We start from the raw sequence: 14265 nt of genomic DNA on the forward strand, positions 1-14265 counted from the left end.
TATTTCGGCTGCTTACGCATTCAGTTGATCCACAATCATCTGCCATGCTTCTTTTTTTCCTTTTCTACAAATATTGTGTTTCATATTATTATACTTCCAAAAGAAGCTGCTGCTCACTCTGTATAAAGTATGAACAATACGTATTCTCCATTTTAGCATCAATAAATCTATGATCAACCTTGAGGTCTGTTAAGGAAAGCCGTGAAAGCATCTATCCGGAATACTTCAGACTGGCTCAACCTAGTTGTGCCTCCTCAGCCTGGCTTGGCCTTCGTGAAACGCACCAAGCCAGGATGCACAGATTAGACTGGATAAAGCCTCGCTTTATTGGCTATCCTGGATTTATAAATTCTGCTACAAATCAAGATCAACATGCCTTGGATTTCTTTCAGTTAGCCGGCTTCACCTAACCTAACAACCGCGGTCCCGTCGGCAAAAAAGCAGACGCTGTTAAGTCGCAAACCGCTTATCAAATATTCCGTGGTCACCTGTGTCCTCTTCTACACTGTGGTGTGCTGGGGGGGGGGGGGGGGGTAGCATATCCAAGAAGGACACCTTCAGGCTGGATAAACTGAGGCCTTGTGGTCGGCATGAAGCTGGACTCACTGGTGACGGTGACGGCCACCCCCGGCACACCGTCATCAGCAACCAGAGGAGCCTGTTCAGTGGAAGGCTGCTCCTTCCCAAGTGTCGGACCAGCAGACTCAAGGACTCCTTTGTCCCTCATGCCATCAGACTATACAACTCCTCACTCAGGGGCTGGAGGAAATAGGGCAGAGAGGACAATACATACAGTACATAGATACATACATACACACCTGGACTTACATTAATACCTGGTCACTTTAACACTCAACAGACACTTTTGACTGATAATTTATGGTTAATGTCTTTTTATAGCCGAAGGTTCTTATTGTTATTATTGTTATCTTTATACTGTCAACTATACTATACTAACTATACTATATATTCTTGCCAAAACGGATGCTGGAAATTTCAATTTCCTTGCGGGAGTCATCCCAAAAGGATTAATAAAGAGAAGTTTAAGTAAATAACTTCTCCATCAATCAGGCACAAGATCTAACCATAATTACACTTGTGCTTTCCATGAACTGTCGTTGCTTTAGCCTATTATTTCAGTTGCAGCCCTGGCAATGGGAAGCAATCTGAGAGCAAATAAAAAATATTAAAAACATAGTTCAAATGTGCACATTGGCAACACACAGCTCAAGAAGCCGACCCTAATCCCGTAGGCTATACTCACTCAGCCAACATTTGAATTTGGTTTCATATTTATTTATTTAATGGCAAAATCACTATCAACAAACCCAGCAGACTCAATTTAAAGGTGCTCTAAGCGATGTTGAGCGACGTTATTTCTTGTTGACAAAGTTTTTTCAAACAAATTGAGACTAGCTTGCCCCTCTCTCATCCCCATTTCATCTCCCTTCTGTGCTTCTGTGGACTAACCCCCCTCCCCCAACCCCAAATCCTTCTTGTTGGTTATTGGCTGGAACACTGGAACACTGTTTGTGTATGCTTCGTGGTGCAGGTGGGCACAGTTTGTTTTTGTTGCTGTTTGTGGACAGACCGTGTTTTTTTACAGTGTGTTCAGGGGACAGGCAGCTCGTGGATAGTGAGGAGCTGTTTGCTTTATTTGACAACAAATGTTGTAGCCTAAAACACGTGTGACATCAATTAGAGCATCTTTAAATAATCAGTACTTCTATCATCATAAAACACAAATAGCGTATACATAATTGTCTCTGATTAAAATGTATATCTTTCATAAAGAGAACTAACCTTTGGGAATGTTAACGGGCTTGTCGCAAATGTTTGAACTATTATGACCTCTCTCTCTGCACACCGAGGTCCAGCTGATCTAAGAACGGTGACGCCGTTATAACTCGAGTATTGATTAGTCAGTATGCGGTGCTTTTATACCAGTTGATCTCTAATCTCTGGATTCATAGTATAGCCCTCTGGTCATAGCAGGGCTTTCTTTCATTCAGTCAACTTTTTATTTTTAGGAAATGACTAACATGCCTGTCAACAGAAATAATCAGTATGTGAGTGCAATCAACATCAGCAGCCTATATTCTATTGTACCAGAAAAGGATACAGAGGTAAAAATGTTTTTGTTTTTTATGAGATGTATGTTATACAGACCACAGCATCACACCACAGCTTGTAGAACATGAATTCAACTCTTTGTGTAGCAGCCTCTGAGAGGTCTAATCTTAACGCCCACTCTCATCTCCATCTGGGATGAGACGAGCCACAGCTCAGTGCAACATGCTTATATTTACACAGCTCACCCAGGATTTAGTGCACAGAGGATCAAAAAGAAGAGTTGGACTGTCACCAGTGTAGACAAGTCCGTGTTATTAGTCAGAGGCAAAAAAGCGTACATCTTCAGTTTTTTTCATAATCCAAGAAATATTAAGGGGCCTTGCAGAGAAAGATAGTTAAGCTCAAAACTTCAATGTTGCATAAGATAGCTAGGTAAGGGTTAACTCAATCTGGTTCCTGTTCTTCCTTCCCTTTCTTATTTTTAATAATTGTTACGTGTAAATGTGATTTATATTTTTTTATTTCAGCACATTTACCTACTGCCGTAGAGGTTATTGATTAAATACACATTACAAACATACACTCAGAAAATGCACTAACCCACACTGACTGTCTCATCAGCTGATGTAGACAAAGAGAGTTAACCCCCGTAAGGCAGCAGGCCCAGATAAATTCCACTTGTCGTGCCCTCAAGACATGAGCTACACAATTGGCTCATGTTTTCACCTCCATCTTTAACATGTCTCTTGCACAGGCCACAGTCCCAACCTGCAGTAAAACCACCACCACCACCCCAGTCCCCTAAAGGATCCAATGAGGATGCTGTCTCTGCAGCTCTGCACAAAGCCCTCTCCCACGTGGAACACAAAGACATCAGAATGCTCTTCATCGATTACAGCTCATTCTTTAATACAGCACTCCTCCACAAACGCTACAATCTTTGCCTGAAACCCACACTATGTGACTGGCTGTTAGACTTCCTTACTGAGAAACTGCAATCTGTCAGGATTAGAAATCTAACCTCTAACAATGTGGTGACGAACGCTGGAACCACACAAGGATATATCCTTAGCCGAATGCTCTTCTCGCTATTCACCTATGACTGTGTCGCCGCACACAAGGTCAAAACTACACTGAAATTTGCTGACAACACCAGTCATTGGTCGGATCACTGGGAGTGATGAAACAGCCTGCAGGAGAGAGGTGGCCAGTCTGACATTGTGTGACAACAACAACCTCTCGCTCAACACAGATCACCAGACCAAGGAGATAATAATGGACATGAGAAAGGAGACACAACCTCATTAACCACTGACAATTCAGAATCTGAGGTGGAAAGGGTTAGCAGCTTTCAGTCATGCCATCTCCTGGGCATGTAACATCATCCAGCTGGTCCAGAAAGTACAACAGCGGCTGTACTTTCTAAGGAGACCGAGATTCAGCATGTCACCCAGGGTTCTCAGCAGCTTCTCCATTTGCATCACCAGCTACATCACTGTTTGGTATGGGAAAATAACCACTAAGAACCGTAAACGCATGCAGAGAGTGATAAGGACTGCTGAGAAGATCACCAGGATGCCCGTACCATTTGCACAGAGTCAACAGAAGAGCCTGCAGCATCATCAAAGACTCAAACCACCCCAACACAGGTGTTTTCACATGTGTGCACTCTGGCAGGATGTACAAACATCTCGAGGCTGAGGGACAACTTTCATCCTCAGGCCATTTTCTTTGGGTGGTAGTTCTGCAGGCTACATAACTTGTGAATTTGCAGTTCATAAATACATCACATCTGTTAAAGAAGAGTTAATTATATGTTCTAAAAGTTTTACAGTCTAATAAAACAAAATTCACAAAAGTTGAACAATCCCCAACAGATTGAGATGCTGACATTTTCTCTCCAAAGGGCAGCTTCTTTCCACAGTCTCTGGATAACAACAAATGTCTCCCTCCCGTTTGTGCAAGGGAGATCATGAAGCATATAGATCTGCCAAGTAGATAGGGCTGTGCATCCTGTTGTCTTTCCTAAGGGCAAAGCTTCGTATGAGGTATATACGTACGGTATGTCTGTGTGTATGATGGTGGTGACCTTCATCAACACATGCTGGTTCTCACACTCGTCTTAGTTTATAAGCCCAGAAGGATGACTACACTTTCGGATTTGGGTTGATACAGTATAGGAACACTTAATATCAAGTAGGATATCTTATTTTAGAATAGAACATTTTTTGAGTAAACACGTGGTAGATTGTCTTGCCTGCGAAGAGGGATGATTTAAAATCCAAGGTTATTTAGAAGGACTCCAGTGCTCTTTGCTGCTGCTTCATCGACCATGTTTAGTACCAGCTTCCATGAATCTAGCAGGCTTTGATAAATATTTAGCTTCAGGCATTTTGTGAAATAAATCAATGTGAAATGGAACTGAGTCAACCTAGATGAGTAACGGCACCCTAATGCACTTGTTTTTGGCTATTTGTCTTCTCTGCATCCATGCAGGCTATATTCACTCCATAACATAGTTGTGGGAAAAAAAGCCAACTACATTTTTCAGTTTATTGCATCTATTAAGGCAGAAATGCCCTTGACCAAAATCACTTCTAATACAAAAGGGGGGTGCCACTTAAAAACTTAGAGCATAGTAAAAGTAAGTAAAAACATTTACTATGCCCTATTTTCTACAAGCAATGTAACATATTATGTTACATTAAAATGTTTATCGTCATTACTGATTGCAGAAATTCTTAATGAGAATATGATGTGCCTCGACTTATTCCATGAAGCACCAGTTTTGTGTATTTCTTTTGTATAATATGACATGTATTATATACCGTGTCTGAAGCTTTGATGTAGCTCTTTTGTGGATGTTTTGACTGCAGGAATCCAGGTGGAGCTACCTGTTTTCCTTCCTGGCGTTGCCTGCAATGCTGCAGCTGTGTGTGCTGCCCTTCCTCCCCGAGAGTCCTCGCTACCTGCTGATAGAGAGGAGGGATGAGGCTGGAGCAGAAAGAGGTATTATATGCAGTACAGAAACACATTAGCCATCCGTCTCACTCAAGAACATCTGCAGAATGCTTTCATGTCTTAAATACATTGCAATGATTGTTATGTTTTAAGACCTTTCTGGTCTGTAACAATCACATCCACACACTCTTGAAGCTTGAAAAATCATTCTACAAAGGGAAGAATGTCAATGTACCATTGCACAAATTACCAGAGTATATCTGTAAGGGGATTGATAGAGCTGTTTACCAAGATCGCAGACTCATTGATAACTTTTCTCATTGCTGAGATTTGTGGCTTTTACAGTATTTTACGATTGCTTTAGCTTAGTTTTACAACACAGCTTCAATGTGCAAAACTCTTAAAGAATAGTCATGTTCCCATATGGACATTGCAAACAATATTCCTTTTCCATTCGGACATTGCTTTAAAGCAGTTTCTTTGCTTCATGTCCTCATCCTATAAAATCATTATGTCATCACTAAAAGTCATCCATTAGTTAATGTTTTGTAATATCCATTATTTAGAAATGCTGTGAAATCACCTGCCACCTGCAATATCTTTCATTCAGCAAAGCAGATTGGATCTCCTCATCTTCAACAACACCTTACCCATGTTTCATATGCCATCACAAAAATCTTTCCCAAACCAAATTATTTTAGTGTAACCATACCTTAACCATACTTTCGCATCCATGAGCAGATATTGAAGGACCAACAAGCTGTACATGTGTTATGGCTCAATACAGTTCTTACGGTATCCTTAAAGAATATGAAGTCTGGAAACTCAAGAATCTGTCAGTCAAAATACTGAAATGTCCCTATAGCTTGTGTGAAATGATTTAGGTACATACTCTCCACATATCATCATCTCGCCCAACCAATAGTTTTAGACTTCAAAGACTTTATTGGAGTAACTTCATATGATCTAGATGAATATTAAAATGACATGAGAATGAACACCATGGGGAAAAGCTATAGCTCAAACGGCATGTGTTAATAAAGCTTGTAAAAAAAAGATGACATCAAATATGACTTTGGTGGACGTTTGAACTCTTTCATGTCTATGTCTGTACATTATAAATGACTACTCTGAAGTTTGGTTTGAACTTCCTCGTAATGCAAAGCTGACTCGCTGAATTCATACGTTTAAAATTAAAATGTTCTGCTTACATACAAAGTGTAAAACATAAAATTACAGGCTCAGTCCTCAGCCACAGAGTATAGCCACCTCATTTATTTATATTACATAATACATGTAAGACAAGCAATTTATTTTCTTTTGATGGTGAAATTGCATTTGTCAAAATGCATTTAATGCTTTTACAGCAATTTAAATTACAGTTTAATGTTATATGCTTTGCAGCATTGTAGTATAACAGACGAGTCAATAACTATTTTTTTTATTGCTAAACGACAGTGGGCACAACTGAAGCCACATCGCAAAACTCAAACCACAGTCTGCACTACCAACAGTCACCTGAACTAAACTGTTCACATCTCTTGAAAAACTCATTCCAAGCAACAGTGGCAACAGTTTTGTTTTCATTACCTCATGGAGCGACAGAAACTAAGCTTTATTGCTATAAGATTTAACCAAGTTATGGTTTAAAGTACAATTTGTTACCCAAATTCACCTTACAGAGCATCTTTGCTTAATGTCCTTGTGTGCTACAGATCTTTTCAGTTAATGTGCTACTGTACTGTGAGAGTTTTTGAGTCTGAGGTCAGTACAAGTTGCACATTAATTATTGTTTTTTAAATATTCCATTACCATTAAAAATATAAAATAACCCCCCATTCCTATTCAGCACAATATCTTTTATTCAGCAAAGCAGATGGGAATCTGCTTATCTTCCTTTAATATCCTATCCCCACAATCTTTCCTAAACCAAATTATTCTAGTGGCTAAAGTGTGTAAACATACTGTAGTTTCAAAAAGCAGATGTTGAACAAAACTAAACAGGAAAGGTTTGTCACTTGACACAACAATTTGTCAGAGAGGAAGTGGAAGTGTGGAAGTGGAAGTGGAAGTGGAAGTGACTTAAGAACATGAGAAGGAACAGCATGGGGCAGAGGCATACAGAAGCTCAAACTGCATGTTAATGATGCATGTAGAAAAAAAGTCCAGAAAGCAACAGGCAAAAACTAATTCCAGAACAGGATCTCAAAAAAACTGGAACTCAGAAGCAAAAGGTAGACTCCATGCATGAATACACTAACAGAAACACAATGATCTGACAACAGACAAAGGGAACATATAGATAGGGTAAACAAGAAAACAAGGAACAGGTGACACTAGGGCTCAAATGGTTGGGGTTACCTGACTTCTTATACTGTATCTTTCATGCAATTCCAAAAATGCGTCTAATGCATCCAAAATACAGCCATACGTAGAAACTAATTATGAAACAACATTAAAAAAGGCAAACATTTAATGATTGATTTTAAGACATTTGAACATAGCTGATGAAGTTATCATCACTGCTCATGTACTGTACAGCATGTGAGACATATATTTCTCATTCATTGGAATATAATAAGGTATTAACAATATCTCATAGAAATATAATAAGATATTAAGAACAATACATGATGATTACACCACATATGTCCCCTTTTAGCGGAAATGTTGGTTCAGCATACACCAAATTAGATTAATGACAAAAATCACTTTAATGCACATTATTCAACATTTAAGTTTCTACCTCAATGTAAATGTGCCAGAGTAAGGTAATGAGCTATTTTTCATCTGTTGTCCCTTTTGTGGGTTATCACCATTGGCCTAATGATAAATACTACAGTACAATACAATAAAAAAATGATAAAATACATAAATGCATTACAAGTAGAACTTATATGCAATGAAATAAAGGCAGTGCCAGGTTGTGGGTTGTATAACTCATGATTGCAAGTTTGGTTTGCTTTAAGCCATCTCTTAAGTTTATGGTTAAAGGTTAGGGAATTAATAAGGAGATTATTCCAGTAGTGGACGGCTCCGACTGAGAAGACTTTTTGCCCACACATGCAACATTGATATTGTACAACACAGACCTCTCTGGTAGTGTTCCAAGCATCTGCAAACCGTTTAAAACTATTCAAATTAGATCAATTATTCGTTTGTGGCAGGGGTGATAGCCATTGGCATTTCAGTCTAGTGTTTTGCTTGTGACCAGCTTGAGAATGTTATGTGGGAGAAGATCATACCATGCATAGGAGGTTGACTGCCTCTGTTGGATAAATTAGCCATGTTGAAATTAGTGGTACTGCTGGGGGTGTGTTGCTTCTTGTACTTTTGAGTAACAGGTCTATGAGTTTAAAGGTTTATCAGACGCCACGCCACACCAAGTTTATAATACTGTTTGGCATGATTTGATAACTGAAAGTTTGAAGCCGCATTGTTTTTGCTTATTAATGCTAAAAGGGTTTGGAATTCAAGGATGGTGCTTGGATCGCACCGGACAGAGCAGCTGCTCGACGCGGCGCTGTAAGATCTCTTAGTATTAAGAGCGACAACGGTAGTGAGTATTATAAAAGACCGAAAATCCGCACAAAGAGGTTGGTTGGGTGGTGGATGAGTCAAACAACACAAGACTTTCATCCAAGAGAATGGGGTTTGTGTCCCCACTCTTGTCACCGGTGATAGATAGATAGATAGATAGATAGATATTTATTGATCCCAATATATCTTGGAAATTATAGTGTTACAGCAGCAAAATCAGTCACACAGCACAGAATATAAATATAAATGAAATGCTAGGAAACAATATACATACATACAATATACATGAAATAATAATAGGATAAAATATAAAGGTTCATTCTGTTTATGTTGCTGGCTCCGGTGCTGCTGGCTCAGCAGACGGCGGAGGAGAACAGAGCGCTGGCCACAACAGACTGGTAGAACATCTCCAACATTCTGCTGCACACGTTAAAGGATCTCAGCTCCCTGAGGAAGTAGTCGGCTCATCCCCTTATTGTAAACAGCAGTGCTGTTGATTTTCCAGTTCAACCTGCTGTTGATGTTGACACCCAGGTATCTGTTCTCCACAACCATGTCCACGTCTCTTCCCAGGATGCCAAGGGGCTGCGGAGCAGTTCCCTTCCTCCTGAAGTCAATCACCATCTCTCTTGTCTTATCCACATTCAGCAGCAGGCAGTTCTTACCAGATGACTCCACAAAGTCATCCACCAGCGCTCTGTACTCTCCCTCCTGCCCATCCCTTATACGCCCCACAACTGCAGAGTCATCAGAAAACTTCTGTAGGTGACATGAGTTTGACTTGTACTGGAAGTCAGTGGTGTATAAGGTGAACAGAAAAGGAGACAGCACAGTCCCCTGTGGGCCCCCTGTACCACTCACCACCACATCAGACAGAACACGGTCCAGGCGGACAAACTGTGGTCTGTCTTTCAGGTAGTCAGTAATCCTGGAGGCCTTGGACGCACCAACACCCATCTCCCACCACCTGCAGATTCTCACCTAGTAGCAGTGCCTGGATGGTGTTGAATGCACTGAAGGAATCAAAAGTGCCGCCACTGGCATCCAGGTGCAAATGAGCTCGCTGCAGAAGATAGATGACAGCGTCGTCCACTTCCAGACGAGGCTGGTAGACAAACTGCAAAGGGTCCAGAGAAGAACTAATCTGGGGCCTCAGATAGGCCAAGAACAGCACGTTCATCACATGGAATGTGAGAGCCACTGGGTGGTAGTCCTTCAGGCCAGATGGTGTCGACTTCTTGGGGACCGGGACAGGCAGGATATCTTCCACAGCAGCAACACCCTCTGCAGAATCAAGCTCAGGTCGAAGAGATACTGGAGGACACCAGACAGCGGACTGGCGCATAACTTCACCAAATTGACAGACAATCAAAACGGGAATCAAGGACCACTGTTAAACTGTGGTTTCCTTTTAAAAAACAGATCTTAATTAATTGGATTAATTTATCTTGTATCTCTAAAGGGGACAGAAGAAGGTTGAATGTGAGCACTGGCGTGTTCAACCATTATTATAATACACAAAATAATCACCACAACTATTTAAAGTATAGTAGAATTTATTTAACTTCAAAATTATCAATGGCCAATGAATAATTATCCATTCATCAAAACTTAAATACCTTTTTACAAACTACAACAAAGCAATAAAAGCAGACAGACATGTAGCTGACATGTCTCTGTCGAGTAGATACCATGCAGTGGATAAACGTCATTTGTCTGTAGCTCCATGTTTTTGTTTGTCCCTCATAGATCAGTTTAAATTTATCTAAACTTACTGCTGTTCGTTAAAATCCGGTTTAACCTTACTGATGGGGCCCAATATCAGTGACACGCAGGACCAGAACAGGGACACGTACCTCAGTGTTCTGGGTGAAAGTCCTGTGTTGTCCACCACCCAAACCATCCTTCTTATGCTGATTTTAAGTTTTTAATACTAATTGCTATTGTTGTCGCTCTTAATACTACGTCATCTTACAGCGCCGCGGTCTAGCAGCTGTTGTGCCCGGTGCTTTTCAAATAAACGGTAAACAGGGATTTTTGTGTGTATATATTTTCTCATTTCCATTTAAAAGGCAGGGAAACAAAACAGAAGTACACACACATTTTATATGTGGGTGTGCAGAGCTAACCAGGTTTCTGGCAATCATTTGCAGCTTGGACCGATGAAGGTTGTTGAAATGTGATGGACTGAAGGAGGGAAGAATCCTCTTAACTCACTTTAATTCTTTCTCCTGCAAATGTGAATCCCCTGGTGTCATGGGAATTCAAGGTGGGTACAGGCTGAGGACATGACCCAAAATAGCAACTCTCTATACACCGACAGGGTCTAAAGGTCATTAGGATGTGGGAGTGTAATGGCTCACAGTGTGAACGGTGACCACACATGTGGCAGAAAAACCTGACAAACTAAAGCCTAGTCCAAGGACTCCTGGGTGGCATGCTACAGCATCTGTACAGCACGAAGACTGTGTGTGTGTGTGTGTGTGTGTGTGAGAGTGTGTGTGTGTGTGTGTGTGTGCGTGTGTGTGTGTGTGAGAGAGTGTGTGAGAGTGTGTGTGTGTGTGTGTGTGTGCGTGCGTGTGCGTGTGCGTGTGTGCGCGCCTGGGGGGGGGCACGATTTTGATACTTAAATAACCACTGCCAGATTGAAACTTATAAGGGTACTGTAAGTGAATGTCCCACTATTTCATATTCCATATTTTTATCCTTATACCAAAGTATTAGGAATGTATGTTCTGCATCTGCAAGAAGGAAATAACCAATGTCAAAAAGTAACATAAATCACTTACTGTAACATAATTCCTCAACAATGTGTGAGTGCAGAGGAAGCTACCTGGTACAATAGTACAAATTAATCGAAACTCTTATTTTTACACATAGCTAGAAGTGTTTTTGTTTTACAATTGTCTGCATTTAGCCTATATTTATTTTCAGCCTGTTCATATGAACCATATATTTGAAAAGCTACAAATAGATAAGCGCTGTAATTCGTATGATTTCCAAGTTGTTGTTTTTTTGCTGTAAGCACCACATTGAGCGCTTCTGTATAAGAACGCGGGAGGAAGTCGGGGTGATGGGTGGGCGTTACACACAGGACTTTCAAGCCAGGGAGCTGAGTTTGCTTCCTGGGGAAAACTAAAGACTTTCACCCAGGAAATGCTTGTCCCTTGGGAGTGTTTTAATACAAACCACAATATTTTTCCTAAACTTAACTAGTCGTTTTGAAACTTAACTTTCGTTGCTGCTTATTGTTTACTTTTTCTTGCTTAAAGTTAATCGTAATCGCCGCTGAAATGACAGACAGCTTGCAATGCTCTGTACCCGGCTCACAGTCAGCTTGTCTTGGGTAATTTAACCACCAACTACCGCTGACGTGACGGATAATCATGCGGAGCACCGTAGCTGGTTGCGCAGAGCTCTGTTGCGCCCAAACACATCTACTAACTGCTGCTGATACGACGAGCTGTGACGGAGGTCTGAAGCCGCGTCATGAAGCTCTGCAGCGGCATAAACAGCTAGAAACTGCCACTCTGTAGCACGGAGCTCTGTAGCCGATGTCACGGGACCAGCCGGCGATCGCCTAATTTTTGTATGATGTCATACGTTTTAGTGTGCACCACTTTTCATTCGATATCCTACAAACCCGTCAATGAAAATACATTGCTATTTGATCTGCTTTACCAGCACCTAAGTACAATGGCAGATGTATTAAACCCATTATTTAAAGAATATACAGTGATTTAAAAAAAACAAAAGAAATTAATGGAAACAGCAGAAAAGAAGAAAAAATACACATCATGCCAAAATGATTCTCTGATTCCAGAATAAGTTGCCCACCGTGAGATCTTACCTCAACATTATCCTCCAGATGAGTAGCTAAGTGAACATTCATTTGGCTCTCCCTGCGGATAGAAACTATGGAAACCTGCTTTAATTCAGAATGACTGGAGCAGTCAAGATCAGTTTTAACTGTGGCATTGCACCCACGGCATTCTATTTTATTTTCCTTGCAGGAAGACAGTGGGGCTCCACTCCATGTCACTGTTGTGGTCCTGGCTGAAAAAAAAGAGAAACCGTTTTGAAACAAGAGTTCAATATTTAAAAAGGGTCGGAAATGGTTAATGTGGAGGCGTTTGTGTTGTAATTTAAACGGTAAGAGTGGCTTTATTTTATACTTTTATTATTGTCAACAAGTCCCATAAGAAGACCTAAACAATAATGCATAGTCCGTTTCTCAATGGCTTCCAGTATTTTCCCTGGCTCTCAGTCCCTAGATGTCAATCTTTATATTATAGGTTACACATACATCACTTTAAGATCAGTTTAGTTCATGTTCATTATTCTCATCAATAGGCATAGTGTGTGCACCTGAGGCTTGACAAATGTACAAATGCATTTCCATCCTCATTAAACAATTGCAAAACCAATTCAAAAAAAGAAAAAAAGAAAAGAAATCGCCATATAAAAATAACTATGAACAACTCAAAACATTGGTCATTAGTCCCTCTTGGTTAACTCACACAGAACACTTGATACAAGTTGCTGAGTGATTTGTTTAAATAGTAAAAACATAAAAGCCTATAAATACATAAAGCCATGAATTGAAATAAATTGGTCTGCTTATTCTGTTTTCTACAAAAATTCTCCACCTTGAGCAGTCAAAGACTCCACTATTAATATCCACATCAATCACATTCAAGCTGGGTGCTGCAACACTGCATTATCTATAATACTCAATTTATGAATGCCGAAAGAGTCAAATAAAGTGGCATAATTAATGGTTGGAATTCAGATTAAACAACACAAAGATACAGCGCTTACACACTTGATAACGCTAAAGAAAATTGATTATAGTTTAGTCTGAGTGTCCAGTTCTTAACTATTTCATCCATTTATGAGGATGTCTTCATTTGCCGTGTAAGAAATCCTCAACTTCTTTGATCTCGGCATGATGGTTGTTTTTATTCATGGATCATTTTTAACGCTGTGTGTATGTGTGTGTCAGCCTTTCAAAGGCTTTTGGGAAAGAAAGATGTGTCCCAGGAGCTGGAGGAGGTCCACACAGAGGCTCGGGCTCAGGACAGCCTACACACCGCCTCTGTGTTACAGCTGCTGAGGAGCCCAGCTGTTCGCTGGCAGCTCATCACCATCATCATAACCATGGCCTGCTATCAGCTATGTGGCCTCAATGCTGTGAGATGCACTTCTTGTTTCACTTTTCTCAGATTGTCAGTGGAATCCTGCTCTTTATACTATCTTGCCATCATGTTAAGGACACATTGTTACTATTTCTTTTCTATTTTAAAAAATCAGCTACTTCTTTGTTATTTGGTGTGTATATCATTTACAAAATTTAAACATTAAATACATTTTGTATGGAATGGAACTATAGATAAACCTTCTTTGAACACCCTTTGGATGACATAATATATCAATATTAGTGAGTGTAGCTTTAATGCTTACCCTGGTTTACCCTCAAATTAGAGCTGTAGTTTTTTGTCAAATCAAACTTCCCTTTAAGGCTTTTATTGAGTTGAGAAACAACTTTCGCTTTCTACATAGCCTTTATGACATGTGAATGCTAACTCCCTGGTGCATTAAAATGGAGCAATAGTAGATTTATGCATAAGCCAAAGCATTTCTAACTCTTAGTTTAAAAATCGCTGTGCAGGAATGCCGGACAGAGAATTA

At 40.3% G+C, this 14265-nt stretch overlaps 1 protein-coding gene across 6 annotated transcripts in view; it reads left to right on the forward strand.

Annotated features, from left to right (window-relative positions):
* slc2a9l2 (solute carrier family 2 member 9, like 2) overlaps nucleotides 1–14265 on the forward strand; it is a 107802-nt gene that overhangs the window by 35527 nt on the left and 58010 nt on the right. For all 6 annotated transcript variants that reach the window (XM_032514710.1, XM_032514712.1, XM_032514711.1 and 3 more), the window contains 2 exons: nucleotides 4950–5082; nucleotides 13580–13767. In XM_032514710.1, coding sequence (XP_032370601.1) covers nucleotides 4950–5082; nucleotides 13580–13767 — 321 coding nt within the window. The remainder of the gene's footprint in view (nucleotides 1–4949; nucleotides 5083–13579; nucleotides 13768–14265) is intronic.

Source organism: Etheostoma spectabile, chromosome 4 (genome assembly GCF_008692095.1).
Source record: "Etheostoma spectabile isolate EspeVRDwgs_2016 chromosome 4, UIUC_Espe_1.0, whole genome shotgun sequence".
Classification (NCBI taxonomy): Eukaryota; Metazoa; Chordata; class Actinopteri; order Perciformes; family Percidae; genus Etheostoma; species Etheostoma spectabile.